Here is a 26221-nt window from a genome sequence, read left to right as displayed (position 1 = left end):
GAGGCAATTAGGTCATTAGGGTAGAGGCCCCATGAATGGGATGAATGTCCTTATAAGAAGAGACATGTGAGAGATGATCTCTCTTTGTGTCAGGTGAGCACACAGCGAGAAGGCAACCGTCTGCAAAACAGGAAGAGGGTCCACACCAGGAACCAAATTGGTCAGTACCTTAAACTTGGACTTCTCAGCCTCTAGAATCGTGAGAAGTAAATTTCTGTTGTTTAAATCACCCAGTACGCAGTAACCTGTAATAGCAGCCCAAGAGGACTAAGACCGTCTCCAATGACTTCCTATGGTTCTTAGAATAAAATCTAATTTCCTGTGTCCCTACAAGGCCCCACACACATGAGCTGGATCTTGCCTGTTTCATCATCTCGTTCTCTCTTGTTTATTTTGCTCCAGCTATACTGGCCTTCAGATACCTTCTACGTTGAGCTTTTTCACTAGCCTGTTCTGTCTTCCTAGAACATTCTTACTCCAGATGTTCACAAGGCTGGCTCCTTCTTTTTTTTTAAGCCTAAAATCAAATGTCTTCTTTCTCAGAGAGACTTTCCTACCATTCAGTGTAAAATAACTCAGCAGACCATGAGTAACTATTTATTACAGAAAACTGTTTTATTTGCTCCAGAGTATTGTATCACAAATTGAGGTTTTCATATTTGCATTTTTTAAAACTGTGTTTTCTGTCTTCCCCAGCTGAAGGGCAAGTTTTTAATAAGTTAATATAAGGAGGACAAATTTAAACTGACTGGGCTTCAGTCAAATTTTTTCATTATGTTACAAGTTAATATTTTCGAAAGATTTGTGTTTTCTTTGGGGCGGGCACTTATACCAGATAGGGCCAAACTAGAAAATATAAACTAATCTAATCTATTTCTTCTTTATTTTGACACTCTAAAAATTTATTATTAATTTTTTTAATATAATTTATTGTCACGTTAGCTAACATACAGTGTATACACTATGCTCTTGGTTTGGGGGTAAATTCCTGTGATTCATCACTTACATACAACACCCAGTTCTCATCCCAACAAGTGCCCTCCTTAATGCCCATCACCCATTTTCCCCTCTCCCCGCCCCCCCCCCCACCAACCCTCAGTTTGCTCTTTGTATTTAAGAGTCTCTTATGGTTTGTCTCCCTCTCTGTTTGAAACTATTTTTCCTCTTCCCTTCCCCCATGGTCTTCTGTTAAGTTTCCCAAGCTCCACATGTGAGTGAAAACATATGATATCTGTCTTTCTCCGACTGCCTTATTTTACTTAGCAAAATACCCTCCAGTTCCATCCATGTTGCTGCAAATGACAGGATTTCATTAGAGAAACCTTAATGTAGAGAACTGGTCACAAAGCTTATGGAAAAGGTGAGAAATCACCAAGGAAATCATGAAATATTCTAGGAACATAGTCTCACTTCTAACACTAGAGTCAAAGGGAGGTAGTCACTGAAACTGAGTTGCTTAGAAGATGGAGTCTGGCAGCCACACTTAGTGGAGGGAGGGCTTGTCTGGGTCATAAATGGAATGCAGTTAGAAACTCAGCCTAGACAAAGGACATGAGAAAGGAGGGGAAGGGTAGAACAGGAGGAGGGGGAAGAGGAGGGAGAAAGGAGGAAGAGGGTGAGGAAAGGATAGGGGGAGGAGAAAGGCCTGTCTAGTCTTCCTGCTCTCAGATCTTTGGCCAGTGCCTTCCACTGGCCAAACCCATGCAGGAAAGCAGAGAGCAAAGGAGCTTGGGAAGTGGAGTTCTCTGGGATACAGAACAAAACACAGAAGGGCTAGGGATGCCTAGCGCTTCATACAATTACATAAAATTTGTGCGGACCAGAATGCATCCTACCACAAACTACAATTTTAAATCTCTCTTAGGTGTGCCTTGCTATTTGTATTGCCTCCTAGGCTCTCTACTAAAAATCTTCACCTTAGGTATTTTCTTTGCCATATCCTTTCTAAAGGATTTATGTAATTAACTTAAGAAATAGTTTCAGGGGCACCTGAGTGGCTCAGTTGGTTAAGCATCCGACTTTGGCTCAGGTCATGATCTTATGGCTCGTGAGTTTGAGCCCCACATCAGGCTCTGTGCTGACAGCTCAGAGCCTGGAGCCTGCTTCAGATTCTGTATACCTCTCTGGCTCTTTCCCTGCCCCACTCACGTTCTGTCTCTCTCTCTCTCTCTCTCTGTCAAGAATAAATAAACATTAAAAAATGTTAAAAAAAAGTTTCAGACGAGCATAATTATACCATGTGCTTCAGAACCACATACATATACATATATAAATATATAAATGTATATGTGTATATACACACACATATATATATATATATACACACAAGATTTTCCAGACCAATAGTTGAGAAAGTGAGACTTATCCTTATGTTCATCAGCGACACAAGGATACATCATGAAAACAATTTCTCTTTGATTTCTGTTACACTTAGGACTTTTCAGTAGCAAGTAACAAAAAGAGAATTTTATTGGCTCAGATACAGTAGGATCCAGGATTTAAACAGAGCAAAAACCATTCTGTTTCTTCCTCTTTCTTCAGTCAGAGTCCTTCTCCGTATTAGCTTCTTTCTCAATATCTCTCCCCACGTTGGGAAAGATGGCCTCCAGTAACCCAAATCCAGCCTACAACCTTGTGCCTTATAATACAGAAGAAAGACAAATCCTCCTATCACCTGCACCAACTATTGGAGAAGGCTATGCCTTGAGTCAGCTGTCGACGTGGGAAAAGCAACCTACAATGATGGTCAACCCTATCAAAACAATTTGTAGTACGGGAGGGTGATTTCTCTACAAGAGGCAGTAAATTTCCCCTATTCTTCTCAGGAGACCTGTCTGAAGATTACCTGGAGCATAAAAGCATTGCTACACTTACCTGCCACTCTCTGGTTGGAAAAAACAATAGTCACCAAGAGCAAGGTCTCAAAAATCAAGACTTGAGGGCAATGTTTCTTTTCAAAGTTTACATATTTATAGAAACATGGCTAAAAGCAATGGGTAATGGAAATAGCTGTCTTAGGATTTCACATATGAATTTGGTGGTGGTGGGGGGGGACTTTTAGTCTGTAGTACTAACTAGCTGGTGAACAGCTATAAGAAATAAGGATGCTCTTTTTGAATAAAGAGCGTTTTAACATAAACAATAGACTAATCTACTGAGTTTTCATATATTGTATATAAAAACAATGAAAAAAATCCAAAATCCTCACAAGATCTTCATTTACTCACCTTTTGAAACTGTTAATAATGAATCTCTCTCTCTGTTGTTTTTTACTGGTTTCTCTTTAGGAAAATAGACATCCATGTAGAATCAGTACAAATTCTCTATATTTTTACTTGAAAAGCTCCCTTTTCTATCAATGGCTAGTTTTTGTATCGTAAAATTGGGGAAAATACTCTACTTCATGAGGTGAATGGAAGAATCAAAAGGGGGAGCGCACACAAAGTTTAAATACCCAGCCTGAAAGATAGGAATCACTTACCAACTGCTATTGTTTACAAGGGACAATGTTTGAGATAAAGTCAATGATTCCAATTATATTTATTCAGACAACAGGTGGTTGTATAATTACAAAGCAATAACACCAGGTTCTGTGTTCTGATGTATAATCTTTCAATTAGAAATCAAGATTTCAAAATTGCTTCTGGCTGATTGAAAAGCTTGCTGATATTTCATATGATGAACTAAAAATGTAGCAACCTGCTTCTTCAAAGACATTTGTGTTTGAGGCAGATTCTTGTCTTTAATCAAAAAGGGAGCAAGCCTACTGTTTTTAGGGTAAGCTGAGATATGCTGAAGATCTTAAATGTCTTTGCCTTTACCTTGTTTGGGGAAGAAAATTCTTTTTATCATTATCCCTCCCATCACAGTTCTTCATTTTCCCTATCTAAATTGTTAGTAGAGGACGCATGCACAATATGCCCATACTCTTTTATCTCTAGATGATCTTTTAAATAGCATGCACCATAATTGAGTTCAGGTGGCAGCCATGAATGAGATAAATCTTGAATGAGATTAAGATGAATGACAGGACTGCTTGCCAAAGTCCCACTGTCCCAGAAAGAAATGAGAGATTAATGGAATCAGCATTGGTGTTGTGTGATTTAAAAAGGAAAAAATGTTGAAACACATTCTATGAATATTTCAGTGAAACAGAAATCTCTCCCTTCCTTCTGTACCTTTAATATCCCCATATTCCTGGGATCAACCATGTAGAACCAGAACCGAACAGTACACACTCCGAGGCTTGCTGGAAAGTATTGGGAAGTAGTGATTCTTGCCGTGTATCCTTCTTTGGGGCCAGATGAGTTGACATACAGGAAGTGCTGGCCACTACCTTGAAACAGATGAATACAACACTATCAGTACAATGATATGTGTTATAGCATGAGGAAGAATATATTTAAACCATGTGCAAATTTCACCCCCCCCCACACACACACACACAAACACAACTCATTTTCTTTCTGTGGAGTCATATATCAATAGGGTTCAATTCTTTTGAACCAAAAAAGAAGAAAAAGAAAGTCACTACGATTATATGATTCACAAAATTCACCTCAATAGGTGACTCTTGAATTAAGTGATCAGATATTTCTGTTGACTCTGAAGGTCTATTCCTTTTCTTCTAATTTGCTCAAACCTGTCAGTTTCAAGTAAGTAAAATATTTTGTATGCTGTGAGTAGAGCAGGGACACAGGGTATTAGAGGCTGATTGGTACTGTATCTCATTTTCAGCTGCTCTGATTCCCACACTGATCAGAATAGTAGTGAATGTAATGGAGTACCAGTAAAAAACATATATATATATATAATTCTAAAAGTGACCATACTATTTTTTTTTCTTAGTGATAACTTCTTTTCTCCTCAACTGCATCAGTATGTGAAAGATCTCTTCATTTAAACACCAATGGATCTTTTTTTCTACAGACATCATTGTCATAATTCATCATAGCTACTATTCCCTTCATGGCTTTTACTATGCAAGAATGAAAAAACTATATATATATATATATATATATATATATATATATATATATATATATATAACCTTTTCTTAGGTTAAATATTTGTAGCTTTAAATCAAAGCTATTAAAATATTTTCCAATTAAAGGTATTCCTTTTTTCCTGTGACATTTTAGTATTGTTACTGAGATACGTGGTTTCAAACCATGAATTGTGAGTTAACAGTACAAGAGGCTTCTTTTATGAAGCTTTCCTATTTAAGAGCTGGTTGTCAGGTAAATTTAGTACCCTCTGAGGAATCAGTATGTTAGTTACCTTTATCTGCCCCAACACTGAATTCTTCAATGGAAGGAACACTCATGCATTACACCCTTGAATAGAGTTAAAAATAGAAGTAGCCAGTGTGCATAGCAGCACTCTCAACAATAGCCAAATTATGGAAAGAGCCTAAATGTCCATCAACTGATGAATGGATAAAGAAATTGTGGTTTATATACACAATGGAATACTACGTGGCAATGAGAAAAAATGAAATATGGCCTTTTGTAGCAACGTGGATGGAACTGGAGAGTGTGATGCTAAGTGAAATAAGCCATACAGAGAAAGACAGATACCATATGGTTTCACTCTTATGTGGATCCTGAGAAACTTAACAGGAACCCATGGGGGAGGGGAAGGGAAAAAAAAAAAAAAAGGACGTTAGAGTGGGAGAGAGCCAAAGCATAAGAGACTGTTAAAAACTGAGAACAAACTGAGGGTTGATGGGGGGTGGGAGGGAGGGGCGGGTGGGTGATGGGTATTGAGGAGGGCACCTTTTGGGATGAGCACTGGGTGTTGTATGGAAACCAATTTGTCAATAAACTTCATATAAAAAAAAAAAATAGAAGTAGCCAGAGTGAATTGCAAAGGAGAGTTAGGTGACCACATTCACACCAACTGATGCCCTGAGTTTCTGCCTGTTCATGTTCATAGAGAACATTATTTCACCATATGGATTGTTGGTAAATACAAATATGTGGCAAATGAGACAGCCTGGTTGTAGTCCTCATACGGCCTAAATAGAGATGAAGGTCTTAAGGGATTGCTTGATCTTGTGCCCATTAAAAAAAAGTAATAATAATGGGCTTTATGTTTTTGAGCAGTTTTAAGCTTAAAGGAAGTTGAAAGGAATCACAGAGTTCTCTATACTCCCTCCTCCTCCTCCTCCTCCTCCTCCTCCTCTTCCCCCTCCTCCTCCTCCCTACCACATGTAATTCACCTATTATTAACACCTTGCATTAGTGCAGTACATTTGTTACAGTTAATGAATGAGCCAACATTGATGCATAATTATTAAGTAAAGTCCATAGTTTACATTAGGGTCCATTCTTTCCCTTGTGTATTCCATGGACTTTGACAAATTTATAATGACATGCATCCACCATTACAGTATTGTACAGGATAGTTTCTCTGCTCTAAAATCCCCTGTGTTCCACCTCTTCATCTTTTCCTCCCTCTCTCCCCACCAAACACCTGGCAACTGATCTTTCAAGTATATCCATCGTTTCATTTTTTTATTCTGCCATATAGTTGGAATTATACAGTATGTATAATTTACATACTGTAAATTTACATATACATATACATATACATATAATTTACAGTTAGCTTCTTTCACTTAGCAATATGCATCTAAAGTTCTTCCATATCTTCTTGTGGCTTGCTAGCTCATTTCTTTTTATCACAGACTGAATAATATTCCTTTGTATAGATATACCACTGTTTGTTTATTCATTCACCTATGAAGAACATCTTGGTTTCTTCTAAGCTTTAGCAATTATGAATAAAGCTCTGAGAGCAACGGTGTGCACATTTCTGTGTAAACATAAGTTTTCAATTCGTTTGTGTATATAATAAGGAGCACAAGTATTGGATCTGATAGTAAGAGTATGTTTAGTTCTGTAAAAACCTGCCAACTTGTCTTCCAAAGTTGGCTGTACCATTCTGCACTCCCATGAACAATGAAGGAGAGTCCTCATTCCCCTTTATCCTCATCATCATTTGGTGTTGTCCGTGTTCTGGATTGCAGCTACTGTAATAGGTATGCACTGGTATCTCATTTTCATTTCAACTTGCATTTTCCTGATAACACCTTGTCACCATTTTTGTTCTTATACTTCTCTGCCACTTGTATATGTTCTTCAATAAGGTATGTGCTCAGATCTTTAGTCTATGCTTTATTGGGGTTGTTTTTTTATTGTTATGTTTAAGCATTCTTTTTATATTTCGGGCACAGTGCTTTCTCAGATATGTGTTTGCAAATTTTCTCCCAGTTGCTGTCTTATCTTTTATTTTTCTTAATAGTGTCTTATACAGACCAGAAGTTTTCATTTATTTTTTTTCTAATTTTGAAAGAGAGAGAAAGAGTGCATGTGAGCAGGGGAAAGGTGTGGAGGGAGTGAGAGAAAGAATCCTAAGGAGGCTCCATGCTCCTTGCAGAGCCTGACATAAGGCTTGATCCCACGACTCTGGGATCATGACCTAAGCCAAAAGCAAGAGTTGGATGTTCAACCGACTGAGTCACCCAGGTGCCCCTAGAAATTTTACTTTTAATGAAGTCCAACTCACAAACTCTTTTTCATTCACAACGGTGGTAATGCATCTGAAAAATCATCACCAAACCCAAAGACACCTAAATGTTCTCCAATTTTGTCTTTTAGGAGTTTTATAGTTTTACATTTTACTTTTAGGTTTATAATCCATCTTGGTTAATTTTCATGAAAATTTTAAGTTCTTTGTCAAGATTTTTTTTTTTTTTTTGGCATATGGATATTCGGTTGTTTCAACACCATTTGTTGAAAAGACAATACTTTCTCTATTGAATTACCTTTGTTCCTTTGTCAAATATCAAATGATCCTATTTAGTAGGTCTATTTCTGAGCTCTCTGTTCCATATCTTTTATCTATTTGTCTATCATTTTGCTAATATCACGCTGTCTTGATTACTATAGCCTTATGGTAAGTCTTGAAATAAGGTATTATAACTCCTCCAACTTTGTTTTTATACTCCAATAGTGTGTTGGTTATTTTGGGTCTTTTGTCTCTCCATGTAAACTTTAAAGTAAGTTTATTGATATCCACAAAATTTTGTGCTAGAGTTTTGATTGGAATTACATTATATGTATACATCAAATCAGGAAGAATTGATATCTTCAAAATATCCATTCTTCCTATCCATGAACATGGAATGTATTCCTATTTAGATATTCTTGGTGAGTGAAACCATATGGTATTTGTCTTTTTTGATTGACTTACTTTGCTTAGCATAATATATTCTAGCTCCATCCATGTCATTGAAAATGGCAAGATTTCATTCTTTTTGATGGCTGAGTAATATCCCATTCTGTGTGTGTGTGTGTGTGTGTGTGTACACATACCACATCTTCCTTATCCATTCATGAATTGATGGACATCTGGGCTCTCTCCATAGTTTGGTTATTGTTGATATTGCTGCTGCTGTAAACACTGGGGTGCAGGTACCCCTTTGAATCTGTATTTTGTATCCCCTGGGCAAATACCTAATAGTGCAATTGCTGGATCATAGCATAGTTCTATTTTAGTTTTTTGAGGAACCTCCCTACCTCCAGAATGGTTGCACCAGTTTTCATTCCCACCAACAGTGCAAGAGGGTTCCCCTTTCTCCACATCCTGGCCAAAACCTATTGTTTCTTGTGTTCTTAATTTTAGCCAATCTGGCAGGTGTGTGGTGATATCTCATTGTGGTTTTGGTTTGTATTTCCCTGATGATGAGTTATGTTGAGTGTGTTTTCATGTGCCTCTTAGCCATCTGGATGTCTTCTTTAGAAAAATGTCTGTTCATATCTTCTGCACATTTCTTAACTGGGTTGTTTATTTTCTGGTTGTTGAGTTTGATAAGTTCTTTATAGATTTTGGATACTAATCATTTATTAGATATGTCATTTGCAAATATCTTCTCCCATTCCATAGGCTGCCTTTTAGTTTTGTTGATTGTTTCCTTTGCTGTGCAGAAGCTTTTTATCTTGATGAAGTCTCAATAGTTCATTTTTTGCTTTTGTTTCCCCTGCCTTCAGTGTCGTGTCTAGTAAGAAGTTGCTGCAGCTGAGGTCAAAGAGGCTGTTGCCTGTGTTCTCCTCTAGGATTTTGATTGTTTTCTGTCTCACTTTTAGGTCTTTCATCCATTTTGAATTTATTTTTGCATATGGTGTAAGAAAGTGGTCCAGTTTCATTCTTCTGCATGTTGCCATCCAGTATTCCCAACACCAATGGCTGAAGAGAGTGTCTCTTTTCCATTGGATATTCTTTTCTGCTTTGCTGAAAATGAGTTGACCATATAGTTGTAGGTTCATTTCTGGACTTTCTATTCTGTTCCATTGATCTATGTGTCTGTTTTTGTGCCAGTACCATACTGCCTTGCTGACTACACAACTGAAATATATTTAAAATGTACATGATGATTTGATACACGTACACACTGTGAAAGGATTCCCACAACTGAGTTAATTCACACATCCACCCATCACCAAACATATTTATTGTGTGTGTGTGTGAATACTTAAGATATACTCTCGTAGCAAATTTCAAATATAATATGGTATTATCAATGATAGTCACCATAAAAATATGGAATATATATATCACGAACTCATGTGTCATCTTTATGTAGGGACCATGCTAATCTTCTCTGTTTCGTTTAAATTTTACTCTGCTGCAGAAGCAAGCACTGAAGATATTCTTTATCAAGTTAGGTGCGTTCACCTTAATTCTTAGTTTATTGAGGTATTTTATCACAAATGAATGTTGGATTTGGTCAAATGCTTTTTTCTGCATTTATTGATATGACCATTACATTTTTCTGCTTTACTCTGTTGATGTAAAGGATTAAACTAATTGCATTTCAAATATTAAACCAGGCTGACATACTTGGAATAATTCCCACTTGGTTGTGCTGCATATATATATTTGTTTTCATTAGATTCTATTTGCTAATATTTTGTGGAGAATTTTTGCATCTGTGTTAATGAGAGATATTGATTTTTAGTTCTCCTTTCTTGTAAGGCCTTTGTTTTTGATGTGAAATGCCAGTGTCATAGAATAAGGTCAGAAATGTTCCCTTTGTTTGTATTTTCCGGAATATATATAGGTGGTATAATTTCTTCTTTAAATGTTTGGGAGAATTCACCAGTGAATCCATTTAAGTCTAGTGCTTTCTGATTTGGAAGATTTTTAATTTTGTATGCAATTTTTTATTAGATACAGGCTTGTATCAGATTATATCTATTTCTCATGTGAATTTGGTAGATTGTGTCTTTGAAGGAATTCATCTACTTAGATTATCAGATTTGTGAGCATACAGTTGTACATAATATTTCTCTATTATCCTTTTAGTGCCCATGGGTAGGTAATGATGGTTTACCTTTTATTTCTGATAATTACAAATTTTTTAAAATTTATTTTTAGTTTGTATGGCAAGAAGCTCTTCAATTTTATTAATCTTTTCAAATAACTAGCTTCTGGCTTTGATTTTCTCTATGATTTTATTTTATTTTATTTAAGTTCAAGATTTAATTTAAATTCTAGTTAGTTAACATATAGTGCAATATTAGTTTCAGGAGTAGGATTTAGTGATTCATCACTTACATATAACACCAAGTGCTCATCACAAGTGCCCTCCTTAATACTCATCACCCATTGAATCTATCCTCTCACTCACCTCCACACCCATACCCCTCAGTTTGTTCTCTATAGTTAGCAATCTATTCTATGGTTTGCCTCTCTCTTTTTCCCCCTGTGCTCATCTCTTTCATTTCTTAAATTCCACTTGGGTGAATCATATGATATTTGTCTTTCTCTGAGTTATTTTGCTTAGCATAATACACTCTAGCTCCATCCACATCATTGCGAATGGCAAGATTTCATTCTTTTCATGGCTGAGTAATATTGTTATATATATATAAATGTACGTATATACACACACTTCTTTATCCATTCAACAGTTGATGGACATTTGAGCTCCTTCCATATTTGACTATTGTTCATAATTCTGCTATAAACATCACGGTGCATGCGCCCCTTCAAATCAGTATTTTTGTTCCTTTGGATAAATACCTAGTAGTACAATTGCCGGATCATAGGGTAGTTCTATTTGTAACTGAGGAACCTCCATACTGTTTTCCAGAGTGGCGGCACCAGTTTGCATGTCCACCAACAGTTTAAGAGGGTTCCCCTTTCTCCACATCCTTGCAAAACAACTGTTGTTTCCTGTGCTGTTAATTCTAGTCAATCTGACAGGTATGAGGTGGTATCACATTGTAATTTTGATTTGTATTTCCCTGATAATGAGTGATGTGGAGCATTTTTTATGTGTCTGCTAGCCATCTGGATGTCTTCTTTGGAAAAATGTCTATCCATATCTTCTGCTCATTTCTTAACTGGATTATTTTGTGATTTCCTGATTTCAGCTTTATTAATTTCTACTTTAATTTTTATTACTTCTTTTCTTCTACTTATTTTGGATTTAAATTACTCTTATTTTCCTAGTTTCCTAAGTACAGATTATTGATTTTTATATCTTTCTTCTAATATATGCATTCAATGTTAAAAATTTCCCTCTATACACCACTTTCACTGGATCCCACACATTTGTAAAAGTTGTATTTGCTTTTTTATTTAATTCAAAATATTTCAAAATTTCTCTTGAGATGTTTTTCTTTGACTCATGTTATTTAGAAGGCTACTTGTTTAATCTTCAAGTATCATGGAATTTTCCAGTTATATTTCTGTTATTGATTTCTACCTTAATTCCAGTGTGGTCTGAGAGCACACATTTAGGATTTAAGTTTGTTAAGTGTGTTTTATGGCCCAAATGTGGTCTATCTTGGTGAATGTTTCATGTGAACTTGAGTAGAATGTATATTCTGCTATTGTTGGATGAAGTATTCTATAGATGCCAAAAATATCTGGTTGATTGATGGTGTGGTTCAGTTTAACAAGTCCTTACTGATTTCTGCTTGGTAGCCCATTTACTGACAGAGGGGTGTTGAAGTCTCCATCTATAATAGTGGAGTCATCTATTTCTCCTTGCAGTGCTATTAGGTTTTTTTGTGTGTGTTTTGAAGGTCTGATGTCACGTGCTTACACCATGAAGGGTGTTTTGTCTTCTTAGAGTAATGACCTTTTTATCATTTTGTAATCCCCACCTTTATCCCTGATAATTCTCCTTCCTCTGAAGTCTTCTTTGTCTGAAATTAATGTGGCCACTGCTACTTTCTCTTTATTAATGTTGACATACTACACCTTTTTCCATTCTTTCATTTTTCCCCCCATTCTTCACCTTTAATTTACCTATGTATTTATACTGCAAGTGGATTTCCTACTGATGATATGTGGTTCTTTAGTTTTGTTTTGGCTTCATCTTCTCTGTCTCAGTCTTTTAACTGGTGAATATAGATCAGCAACATTTAAGCTGATTATTGAGATGGTTGGAATTAACATTTACCTTATTTGTTTATTATTTGTGAATCACTGCTATTGTTCTTCTGTTGTTGTTGTTCACTCTTTTTTGGTCTTCTCTGAATTTAATTGAGCATATGATTTCATTTTTTATCATCTCTTATTCCTACCAATTGTTTATAACCTTTTTAAACTTTTTCTAGTAGTTGAGAGTGAGTTTGCAATATACATTACAATTAACCCAAGTTCTCTTTAAAATATCACTATGCCACTTCATGAACAGTACAAGAAACAACAGAATTTCCCAGTAATCTCTCCCATCTCTTAAACATTATTGGGTATTTCTTCCCTGAGGTCAGTTAGGTGCTGGTAAAATAGCTTCTCTTGAAGGCAGGCTTTGTTATGAAGTACAGAATGCTCTGGGAAATTTTCAGAATGGCTATTTTTCCCCTCCACTTTCTGAAAGTAGAAAGGACTTTCCTCTTATCCGCACTGTGAGAAACTAACAAGACGCCTGAAGTCAAAACTGAGAAAAGTGTGGGGGCTTCCTAACACTGAATCCCCCTGGACTATCTCTCCAACTTATCCACATTGAGACTGCAGCAATCCATTGGTTACAGTTTAGGATTTCTTGCCCCATACTGACTCCTGTAGAGGTTTCTGTTCATGGGTGCCTCCTCCAGTAAGTTGTGATTTTCTGTTTCCACCTTCTCATCTCCAAGCTGGGGATTGTGGTTTGCCCTGAGACCTCAATTTTCTAATAAATCTAAAAAAAGTTGTTGATTTTAGTTCATTCAGCTTTTTTATTATTTTTTCTTATTAGGAAGAAGGGAATAATGACTTCCAAACTCCTTAAATGCCAGACTGGACACTGGAAGAAACTTGCATCTATTTTTTTTTTTTTAAGTTCCTTACTGAAAATATTTTCTTCACTTAGAACGCTTCATAAAGTCTGGAAAAATAAAAAAAAAATCAAGAAAAATAACCAAGGAACATGACATGTGAATTATTGCTGCAAGATTTTCCTCAATATAAAATAGTGGTGGAAACAAGTTGAAAATTTTCCTGGCTTGCATGAGTGAACTGTTTTCTATCCTCACTGTTTTATGAAACACATGTACTAACAAATATTGGATTAGGAAAATTGTACACAATTTTTAGTGCAGCCACAGACAGGTATTCTTTCCTATTTCTTTCCAAAGATGTCATATGTTTGTTTTCTTATTTGGAAAATGAAAACATACACATGGCATGCACAGCCTAGATACACCTAGACTCCGTCTGTCAAATCTACTAAAAACTATGGCTTATTCATTAAGAACATCCATTCTTTAAATCTATGCTATCTTTGATTAAATAAGAACATCTAAATGTCCCCTCATTTTATTGCCTTTTACACCCTTAAGGATTCCCAATGCATCTGGAACACAATATCAGACAAATTTTACAACATTATCCTGAATAAGGATAATACAGAATAGCCCAACTACCTCAATTATAACTTTACTTATATAGTTAAAGCATATCATGGAATCTACTCATCCTATTTTGGGTATGAAGAAATAGCCCTGACCTAATTCCAAATAAGGCAAATTACCTTTAAGTATGTTTGTATAAAACTGCATTTCATAGCTCAGCTCTTAATTAGTATGACATACATAATGAGAACTAATATACTTCTATCTCAAAAGCAAATCATGTATAACTCGGACTTTAAATATATATCTTTCCATGCTTTACTGCTAACCTGATGTTGAAAATCAAATAGAGCAATGGAAAAAGAAATGATTGTGTTCATGGGCACAAATTTAATCTGTTTTAAAAATTAGGAATTCTGGTTTAAAACCTTGTATTATGGTAAATTTCTTCCTTTAATTGCATAAATGCATTAACCTTTCACTAACTCAGATGTCTCTTTTGAATAATTTTAATCATGTGATATTTATTTTTAAAAGGTAGGTTTTACGTTTGCATGGCAACCCGAATGCAGTCTACCCAAATTCTCCATCCTTTGTCACTGCCTATGGGCTCCTCATGTAACTCTGGTCACAGCATTCTCAGGGTCTCAGTAATTTTTTCATGGCACCCCAGGTGGGAAGCAATATTTTGGTTTTGTTTATTAAGTAAGTAAGTCCAAACTACTTAATACTTGTTAATATTCTAACAACACTGCAGGCATTTGAAAGACTAATACACACAGATTGAAAAAAAAAATCATTCCTAAATAACTATAATCACTTGCCCCTGGAGAGTGTACTTATTAGGCATGGCCTGAACTCTCAAACCTTGAAATCAAAGTGAACATCACCACCTTTATTTCCTATCTCACTCTTATTTTCCCAAGTACTTACTTTTATCATAGTAACTACTGAAAACCAGCTTGGTAAAGATATGACGCCATTGAGAGGAATGTAGAACAATGTAATGTTTGCATTTAGGGCTGTATCATACATACGTACTTAATGTAAAAAAAAAAAAAGTAAATTCACTGGGGATGATAATAATCCATCCATTCACTGCAGTATATTTATTTCAGCACAAGACAAACAGTGTTATGTAAGACTCAGCCTCAAAGGCAGCAATTCCGATTATTAGTTAGGGGACTCTGGGTGAGTTTTCAAAGTCTACTCCACCTAGCCTCGTCTAATTTGCATATTCAATTTGGTCTAATAAAATCCTGCAGTCAAACACAAAAATTACCAAAGTTAGTTCCTGGCTGATGTATTAATGCATGCAAATGTGAACTTTTATCCATCTTAAAATTTAAGAACACAAAACTATGCCTGGCAATTTAGAAGCAACCATTGCAAATATAGTCATTGTGGATTTTTAATTCTAGAACTCTAGCATATCCAAGCTTGGTTTTGTAAGGGGAATGGATGTGTTGCAATGCCGTATTTTTTCTTCAGAATCATAAAGGTGAAAAGTTGCTTAGCCTCTTGAAATTATTAATAGAAATATATGAATTATCCAGGAACTATGTACTGTATCACAAAGTTATAAAAGCTTACATTGAATTATATTTTCAGAAATAGACTCATTTTTTATCTAGCACACTCAGACTAGACCCACTTTCAAACATTTATAAACTTTCAGTTGCTCCATTGAGAGCCACCTATTTATATATGTAGCAAAATCCTTGGGGAAGGTCAATCTAGCTTCCCACACAAAGTTCCGAATTTGTTAAAGCAGATAATAAAGCTTAAAAGTCTCAACTGCCACAACATATTTAGGATTTAATGGTAAATCGTTGAACCACTTGACTTTATCTATATGTGACTCTGGAATGATCAACCACCTTCATTTCCTATACTACATTTATTTTCCCCAATGCTTACTTTTCCCAACATTCATGAACTACACTTCTATGGAAGCAGAATTTTTTGATTGTTGGTTTTTAGACAGTTTTACAGCTTTCTGCTGGCCATTTTAAAAGTTACTTAATTCTGACCTATTGTATCAGAAAGTGTTCACTTAGGTTTGTAATACTGGAATTAAATACTGCCAGATGTAGTACTCTGGAATGTGGGCATTTATTATCCATGTCTGAACGTTACCTCTCTCTACACTCAGCCTCCTGACATTTTCATTACATTTCAGTGTAATATTTCAATTTTGCTTGTACAGGTTTTAGGATTACAAGTTCTTAAGATTCCTAGTGTACAGATTTTATATGTCAGATCTTAATTAGTTAAAATCAGGCACTGGATGGAAGTTTCTCATTAATATGCAATTTTTACCTTAAAAATTCTAAAGAATTACACACATTTTAAAAAACTGGGGACACTTAGTGTGAAATAGTGTAAATTCAGCATCACTTTGTTCGGAATACCATTGTTATTTGATGTTAGAGTGCCAAAATATATTAGCCACCTTCAGAATCTATCAGTGTGCTTCATGGCCATTCTTTCTCACTTTGGGGTTGGCATGCAGTAAAGACTCCAATTTGCCTTTTAGATGTTATTAGCTACAATCTTGAGTTTTTGAAAATGTTTCGTCGGGTTATTATGTCATAAGGTAATAAATTTGACATTTCTTTTATAAAAAGACACTTAATACCATATTTTTTTCAGCTCCAGTGCCCTCAGAAGAATCATACTCACTTGTACTAGGGTCACATCATAAAAGACAATTTCCCACTTCAAGTGATCTGAATTCACTTCCAGCTTTAAATTGTAGGCAATTTTAGTCTTTTTTTTTCTTGCTCATAAAATAAAGCTGCCTAATGGTTTTTTAAAATGCGACGCAGTATGCCTCTCTTTCAAAACAGCAAATGCTCCCTTGTTCAGAGTTAGACTTACTTAGCTTGATTCCATATCCTCTATAATTTCTGCCTGTCCCTCAATCTACAACAGAGGGGATACAATGATTATCTGTTGAAATGCCCTCAATCTCTTTTTGTTTGCAAGTTTTAAAGGCTATGAAATGTAAACATGCTCAGAGAGAGAACAAAAATTTCCTTTAAGTTGTCAAAATGGCAACCACAGATACTGTGACTCTAGAGTCAAATGAAATTTTTTCATGGTATTTGATGAAAATGTCTTTCAATATATCATTTCGATTTGCTTTTTGAAAAGCTGTATAATGAATACATTTGGCATTTCTTTATTTCTACCAACAGTTTATTTTTCAGGCATCACTCTCTGTTGAGAGTAATTATCACCTATTTAAAAAAATACTTTTCACAGGAATAAGCATTTTAATACCATTCACCAAATTTTGGTTCTATAAACTGTCCCCTCTCAAGTAATCACTGATCTGATATAAAAATGAAGCTTATAGTTGAGACACGCCAAAATGGGATATATCCGTCTTATGGTGAAAGCTTTTAATTTGCTCAGCAGCAAGAATACCTCAATCACATGAAGGTGCTATATGAATCGAATTAGTTGGCACTTCCTATAAGTCGAGGTAGAGACAAAGGATTCTGAATCTCTTAATGTTCATAATGAAAGAACCCTGAAGAACCTCTTTATATATCATGGTCTTGTCAAGATGCCTTTAGAAACGTGCATTTGCTTAATAGCATTTATGTAACTTGATTTTATTTGCCAAATTGAGATTAAAAAGAAAAGTTGTTTCCTAGTCATGTAGAAAGGCAGAATGAATAAAGCATAATATAATCCCTTTAGGTAATTGAGAAATGGTATGAGTTTTGCCATTTTTCGATTTCAGAGCCATTTTACCCGAAAGAGCATGAAAGGCATATGAGAACAGAGGAAGATTTATTTTCATTGAAACAGAAAACAGTATTGTCGGTTATTTTAATGAATATGTAATGAGCAGAAACTGTAGGCGGTGTTGTCCAATGGTTAAGCTTGCAGGCACTTTAGCTGAAGGTTTCCATTCAAATCCTGACTACACCGCTTATTAGGTATGTGACCTTAGGCAACCTATGCAAATTCTCTCAGACTGAGAAGCAAAAAGAGATTATTATAGTAAGTAGATACTTGACCTCATGGGGTTTATATGTGATACACTACATGTAAAGTGCTTAGGCCAAAGGTGCAAATTAGTGCTACTCTCTTGGGAAATTCAGAAAATGGCTATAAAGATGATTCTAGTAGTACAAGAAAGATAACCCATCCCAAGTTATTGATTGGATAACTACTACAGAGAAGGCACCAAGTCCTGTATTTGGATGTTAAGGATATGGACAAGTTATAGCTGGGAAAATATGAAACACACCCGAAAGAATCTAACAACAACAAAAAAGCTAGCAGCAGGTAGTATTCAGAAGACAAATTCTGGGTCAGACTATCTGGGTTCAAATCCAAACTCTGATACTTGCGAGCCTTGTGACTTTGGGAAAATCACTGAATTCCCACTATGTCTCATATTCATCATCTATCAGGTAGGATGATAATAATAATAATAACAATAATAATAATAATTATAATAAAACAGCTCACTGGGTTTATTGTGAGCCTATAATACTAAATGTTGATGTAGGTTGTAAATGCCATGTAGTTCAACTGGTAAAAGATGGCTTAAATCGGTAGACTCAGAATAGACTTTACAGAAGACATGTCATTTTATTAACATGTTAAAGAACATAATGGAGATTGTAATAGGCAAAGAAAACAGTTTAGAGTGGCAAAAGTTCATTCTTAAAAAAAAATGAGTAAGAAGATACTTCTGGTTTCCACTGCAGCATGTAAGAAGCTTAGGAAGCACAGTCTCATCTTCACAACAACAAAAAAGCCAGACAAAATAAAAATTAAAAACTCTTCTTAGATCTAGCAGAGAATTAGAGTCGACATCACAGGGAAAACCACTGGAGACAGAAAGGCAGATACAGAGAATCAGAATTTAGTGCAGCAAAACCACAGGAGCAGGAACCACTAATGGAGCCAGCCAGCCCTGGGTGAGGGAAACTTAACCTGTAATTAAGAAACTGCTGGAGGCTTATTGTGGAAAAGCTTGAGAGATAAGAACTCCCTGGGGATGAGTCTAAAGGGCATCTCCAAAGTGTTATCTCCACAAGCCCTACCAAATTCCCACAGTGAAGACTGTAAAAATCCCCTCTGTTTCCTTCCCGTGGGGAGGGGAAAAGTAGCCATTTTGACATGTGCCTATTTTTCTTAAAATGGTCTGCAGAGCACCTGGGTGGCTCAGTTGGTTAAGTGTCTGACTTCAGGTCATGATCTCATGGCTCATGAGTTCAAGCCCCGCATCAGGCTGACAGCTCAGAGCCTGGAGCCTGCTTCAGATTCTGTGTCTCCCCCTCTCTCTGCCCCTCCTCCATTTTCTCTCTCCCTCAAGAATAAACATTAAAAAAAATATATTTTTTTTAAATAAAAAAAAGGTCTAGACTTCCTATCTTACCTAAGAGGGTGGGAGAACCGGCAAGCACTTGTGAAGGTCCCAATGAGAGAGCACAAGCTCACTGGAAGACTGAAAGAACATAGAATCCTGAAAGGCTTCCATTCCGATGACCTTTCCACTCACGGCCTCTAGTCTTTACCACCGCGTCAATAGGATCCTATATATTAGCAGGGGGCTGCAATGGAAATAACTCCATCTCTCAGGCCTTATTTTTTATTTTAATTAAGTTTATTTATTTATTTTGAGAAAGAGAGCAAGTGGTGTAGGAGAAGAAAGAGAGACGGGAGAGAGAGAATTCCAAGCAGGCTCTGCACTGTCAGCACAGAGCCCAATGCGGGGCTCGAACCCACAAACCCTGAGGTCATGACCTGAGCTGAAATCAAGAGTCCACCGGCTGCTTAACTTACTGAGCCATGCTGGCACCCCCCTCTAGCCTTATTTAAGAAGAAGTTGCTAGGGAGGGGCACCTGGGTGGCTCAGTTGGTTGAGTATCTATCTGACTCTTGATTTTGGCTTAGGTCAAAATCCCAGGATTATAAGATCCTGTGTTGGGCTCCACACTGAGCATGGAGCCTGCTTAAGACTCTCTCTCTCTTGGGGTCCCTGGGTGGCTCAGTCGGTTAAGCATCCAACTTAGGCTCAGGTCATGATCTTGCAGTTCATGAGTTAGATCCCTGGGTTGGGCTCTCTGCTGACAGCTCAGAGCCTGGAACCTGCTTCAGATTCTCTGTCTCCCTATCTCTCTGCCCCTCCCCCCCCCAAAAAAAAACATAAAAAAAATTAAAAAAGAAGATTCTCTCTCCCTCTGCCTCCCCCCACTGCTTGTGCACGCACACAGACACACTCTCTCTCTAAAATAAAGAACAGAAAATAAAAAGAAATAGAAGTTGCTAGGGAAACCGAAACACAAGGGAGATGCCAGAGGAACCAGGATGTCAGAGGATGTTATACTTTCTGACTTCTGCAGTAATAGTGTAAACAGAATATAGTAAACATGACCTTACTTCCTTAAACAGAAAAGTTCACAAAGTAGGCCTGTTTACCTTAGTTCCTTTTACCTGGCACATTGCATCCACTATCAACCACAAATTACAAGTCATGCTAAAACAATGATATGACCGAAAACTGACATTTATAACACCCAGAACACATCCGAGGAACAAGAACACAGAGTTTGTGGGAGGATACAAATCAGAAATTCAACTTGGGGAAGGACTTGGAAAGCCCTTAATGATGCCCTCAAAGTCAATGAAGGCCTTCTGATCATTTGCAGGATCAGGAGTCACCATTCAAGAGTATTAATTCTGCATCTGTGTGAAGAGTGGCCTGGTTTAGGAGAGTATTTGCATTGGAGATGAATTTCTTTGACATTTGCAATAGCCCAAGAGTGACTTAAGATGATAGAAGTGAAAATGCAGAGAAGTAAAAACACGTAAATTGAGAATAAAGAGCTGAATGAACGTGAAAATGAGGAAGAATTGTGTTAAACAATAACAATGTCAATCACAGAAATATTAGGAGCAGGAGGAGGAGATTCTTTCTTAAAGGAAGGTAAGTTTGAGTTTGGATATGGGACTTGGCAACGTCAGAAATTATCCAGCTGACAACTGAAAACGTGAGAGCCGAACATGGAAATAGAGACTAGAGGCAGGCAGAAATTTGCAAATTTTGAGCGTGGAAAGAATAAAAACTCTGAGCCAGCAAAAAGTATAGGAAGAGGTATAAAAAGTAAAAGTCAGAATACGGGGTTAGACTCACATTTAGGTTTTGGAAGGAAGAAGAGAAAGCATCAAAGACACACGTAACATTAGGAAATACACATCACAGTCCACTGCAGGTGGAAACTTCAAGAAGGTGTGCTTTATCAGTAATATAAAGTGCAACATGAGAAGAATCAGGTCAGTACGGTTATAAAATCATGAAGTCTTCAAAGAAGCTAGGACATAAGCTCCATGAGACCTGGGACTATATTTGGGAAACACACCTCACTACAGTGTGAAGATCAGTGATCAAGAGGGGGTGGCCAATAATTATTTGCTGAGAAAATAATTTTTGTAGAAAACAGATTTTAGGGAACCAAAGATGTAAGTTGGTATAGAATATAAATAAATGTGTGGGGAAAGGCAATTTGAGATATGAGAAAAAAAAACAAAAACAAAACAATAGTACTTTAAAGTGAAGTTAAGAGATTAGTTTTTTGGTTTTTTTTTTTCAAGGTAAGAGAATTGTGATGCTTGAAAGCAAAAAGTATGATATGGTAATAGAGAGGCAGTTTGAGAACACTTAGAAAAAAGGAGTTAATACAAAGAGAAAAGTTTTTGAGAAGATAGAAAGGAATAAGTTTAATGGTTCATTATTTTACTGAGAAATAAAGTCTATAAATAAATATGAATTTGGTAAATTCCTTTTAGAGAAACTATAATGCCCAGATACTTCTAAAACGATGAAATAATGAACCTGAAAATTATGGAACAAGGTAGTATCATATTTGAGCAATAATGCCAAAACCATTATTTTTGGACGTGGAAATTGCTGATATCATAAGAAGACTGTGTCACTGTTTAATGGATGTACTCTGTTAATATACATAATGAAATATTCTGAAGATAATATATTGGACTAAATTATTATAATTACACCACTTTGCTTTATAAGCAGCTTCCTCTTAAAGGAGCTTGGAAGCTGAATAGATCATCTTTGCAGGTCTTAGCTGGCAGAGTGTGAATTCATAAACAAGAGATCGCCCATCTTCAAAGATATCCAGAAACGTGTATTTTCCAGTATTTCTTTAGTCGAGGCTAGTGTTTTAGTCACTTTGTATACAAGAAAGTCTTCCCTATGTGTGTGTACTACAGAACAGGGCTGTCTAATAGAAACATACTCTGAGCCATATATGGAGTCTTAGAATTTTTAGTAGCCACATTTAAGAGAGTAAAAAGAGGGGCTCCTGGGTGGCTCAGTTGGTTAAACGTCTGACTTCAGCTCAGGTCATGATCTCAGGGTCCATGAGTTTGAGCCCCGCATGGGGCTCTGTGCTGACAGCTCAAAGCCTTGAGCCTGCTTTGGATTCTGTCTCCCTCTCTCTTGCCCCTCCCCCACTTGCATTCTGTCTCTTTCTCTCTCTCTCTCAGAACTAAATAAACATTAAAAAATTTTAAAAAATAAAAGAGTAAAAGAAATAGGTGACATTTTAGTAATATATTTTATTTAACCCAATGTATCCAAAGTGTGATTTCAATATATAATGATGAATATACAAAGAAATATTGATATATTTTTATGTTGTTTTTTGTACTCCATCTTTGAAGTCCAATGTGTGTTTTACCCTTATAGCACATCTCAATTTGGACCAGCCGCAGCTCAAGGGCTCAACAGTTTGTGTGGCTAGTGGCTATCATATTGGACAGTGTAGGCAATAGAAGAAAAGTCTTTTGAGTCAGAGAGTTTAATATTCAAGTCCCCCTGCTCAGTCACGCCCATGGACTTGATCAGCTTTTTAAATCTTTCTAAGAATTTATATCTTCCACGTCACAATATTCTAAAAATATTAAATCAGACAACATGCCTATCTTCTTTTACACTGCCTGACTTTTAGGAGACATTTAACTGATTTTAATACCCTTTTTCTACATCCCTTTGAAATTTCTCATTTTGTTTAAAAAAATTATTTTGCTTGGATTGGAATGAATGGATAAAAAGAGCAACTATTCAACATCCATTCAACCCTTTATAAAACTGAAAGCAGTAATGCAGGCCCCTTCATTCCAGTGGCTCCACATGAACATTCCTTTAATTTACCTGCCCTTCCCCCAAGCCCAAAACTCCTAAGCCACGCCCCCCCCTTGGTCTCTGGCTCCTGATCGATTCTTCTTTTACCACTCTACTTTTTCCATTTTCCCCCCATGGCATTTATCAACTTCCAACAAATTATTATATATATATTATATAAATTAATTAACATATATTAATATAATATTAATATATTAATATAATATTAACATAGCAATATAATATAATTAATATAATATGAATACATTAATATAACTAATGTAATATGAATATATTAATATAATTAATATATTTAATTAATACAATACATTATAATATGATATAATTATATTGATTATAACACAATGTAATTAATTAATATAATTAATTAACATCTATTAATATAATTAATATATTAATTGATATTAATATGATTAATATATTTAAGTATTATATATTAATATATATTATATAATTTATTTATAATGCTTGATATTGATTTCCTATCCTTCTGCTACAATGTTAGCCATGTGATGGCAGAGATCATTCTCTGATTTGACCTACATGTATTCTAAGTACCTACAACAGTGGCTGACAAAAAATGGACTCAACGATTATTTGTTAAATGAATGAATGGGGGAAAAAAGCCACTTTTTCACCATGCCAATGCATATCATTTTGTTTTCCATTTAGTCACATGTATTTTTAAAGTGGTGGCTGAAGCATCACACAAATCACATTTTCTCTTAATACTCTTCTCAGACTTTAATGTGATTATTATTATTATGGTACATTAGTAATTAACTCCCCATGGAGTATCCAAAAAACATCCAATTTTAAACAGAAATCTGTTCCGACCTGGTATCATAATAAAGTCCAATGTATTACTGAAGGATTAGATAAAAGAAGGATTTACAAATTACAGTCTTTGATCTCAGTACAATTTGAAGATCTAGGGAAAAGATTAGTTTTATTATTATCATTTCTGTGTCTTCCCTTCTACCTGTTTCCAGCTCCTTTGGTGTTTTCCTACTACCCAGTTCTTACTTCATGCTAGATGTCATACTGTCAGTATCTCTCACTTTGTTTATTTATTTTTTTACATATCTATTCATTTTTTTATATTTTGACTTTTTATTTTTTTAATATGAAATCTATTGCCAAATTGGTTGTTTAAGTCACATTCATATTTTGAGGGAACAATTTTTTTTAAACAACTTTTCTGGAAAATCTCAAATTTCTACCAAAGTAGAAGAAATATTATAATGAACTTCCACCTACTCAAGGTCTTGCTTCAGTAATTTCAACCCACAGTCTGTCTTGCTTCCTCTGTATTACCACCTATACCCTCAACACCACTAATTTTGAAGTAATCCTGGATGCCAAATTAGATCTCCTTTAAGCGCATCAGTATATAGTTCTACAAGATTAGACTTATTTTTTTTCATAACTAGCATCTTATACTTAAAAATAACTGTTTCCTTTTTATAATTACATTTTTGGTCCATAGTATGCATATTTTATTATTTAAAAATTTTTTATTTTAAGTAGGCTCTATGCCCAATGTGGGGCTTGAACTCACAACCCTGAAAGCAAGAAGAAAATATAACAAATGTCCACTACATTGAGTCATCCATTTCCTCCGGGAATAACTGTTCTTTTCACATTTTCATCTCTCTTTTATGATACTGCTTGTCTTTAATTGCCTGATGAGTTTCGGTTATTCAGTGAAAATGCTGAATGTAGGCTTTTGTTGCTTAATGTAGGTAACTTGAAAGAATTCCCACTGCTGTTAATACAGAACTGTTTTCCTGAAAGGCTTCTCCTTTGGGAGAAGGAAAAGCAGGTGCTATAGAGGTGGGCTGGGGATGTATGCTTTCCTGTAGGGAAGTAGCTCCTGACCTCAGCTACACACTAAAATCTTGTGACTAAGTCTTAAAAATCTTGATGCCTAGGCCATGATACTAACCAATTAACCAGGATCTTTGTGGACAGATACAGATACTAGTATTTTTTTTTAACTCTTCATATGATTCTGATAGGAACCCACATTTGAGAACCACGTTCTTTGGTGGGGGGACTAAGGGGTAAGTTAGTAAGCAAGCAGACAGGCAAACAGCGATGCCCCAATTTTTTCTTCTTGGATGAGGTTCTCTTTCTTTATTTCCCCCTGCAAACCTATAGTGTTGATCCTGTGCAAATCCAAACATGACTTTGCCTCTTTTTTATGTTGTAATTACGTCATGATAATCTCTTCCTAGGCCCATGTCCGATTATCTTTAGATGGCAGTGATCTGATTTTACTTTATGAGTTAAAGCGCTTCTGTGATCATGGGAGGGGCACACAACGGGACCTGAGTGCTGGTTTTCAGGGAGCTCCTCTGAAGAACTCTTCACCACCTTTGTTGGTATTTGTATGTCGGTTCAGCCTGCCCCCCCCCAAAAATGCCACAAACTGGGTGGCTTAAAAAACAGAAGGTTATTTCCTCACAGCAGTGGAGGCTAAAATTCAAGATGGACGTGCTAGAGGGTTGGATTTTCCTGAGGCTTCTCTCTCTGGCTTGGAGGCTCCTCTTCGTAGCCTCACATGGTCTTTCCTCTGTGTGTGCATATCCCTGGTGCCCCTTACTCTTTTTATAAGGACACTAGTCCTATTGGATTAGGGACCGATGCTTAAGACCTCATTTAACCTTAATTACTTTCTTGCCCTATCTCAGAATGTAGTCACATTGGGCGTCGGGGCTTCAATATATGAATTTTGGGGTGACACAATTCTGTCCAGAACAGTATTTTTTACTTTGATCTTAGAATATCTGTGTAGCTTCCCTGGAAAGATGTGTAGTGAACCATGCTTCCTTGGGCTGGAATTTCTGCTGTTTTTACTCAATTCATCCTGATCCCATCTTGCCTGCCTCTTCCTGGAATATCTCAAAAATTTCTGGTCCAATAATTAGATTTTAAATGTGATTATTTAAAAAATGTGATACAGTACAGTTATTTTATAGTCTCTTTAATAATAACTGATAACCGTGTGTGTGTGTGTACATGAGTGTATGCGAGTAAGATCAGTGAGTCTAGTAAACTATTGAATTAAGGTTGGCTATAACAAATTTTTTTATTTATTGTGAGTGACAGAGAGAGAGAGAGACAGACAGACAGACAGTGCACAAGCACACAAGCAGGGGAGAGG

At 36.1% G+C, this 26221-nt stretch overlaps 1 protein-coding gene and 1 non-coding gene across 2 annotated transcripts in view; both read right to left on the bottom strand.

The window, feature by feature from the left end:
* MALRD1 (MAM and LDL receptor class A domain containing 1) overlaps positions 1-26221 on the bottom strand; it is a 794572-nt gene that overhangs the window by 188683 nt on the left and 579668 nt on the right. The window contains exon 33 of the mRNA XM_047066301.1: positions 4179-4336. Within this exon, the coding sequence (XP_046922257.1) occupies positions 4179-4336 (158 nt within the window). The remainder of the gene's footprint in view (positions 1-4178; positions 4337-26221) is intronic.
* On the bottom strand, positions 9601-9703 carry LOC124502755 (U6 spliceosomal RNA). Its single transcript, XR_006960016.1, has one exon. It is a non-coding gene; the product is annotated as a U6 spliceosomal RNA (small nuclear RNA).

The sequence above is a fragment of the Lynx rufus genome, unplaced genomic scaffold (genome assembly GCF_022079265.1).
Source record: "Lynx rufus isolate CCGP_SWC_20201006 ecotype Redwood Valley unplaced genomic scaffold, mLynRuf1.p SCAF_7, whole genome shotgun sequence".
Classification (NCBI taxonomy): Eukaryota; Metazoa; Chordata; class Mammalia; order Carnivora; family Felidae; genus Lynx; species Lynx rufus.
This window is presented reverse-complemented; position numbering and strand designations above follow the sequence as displayed.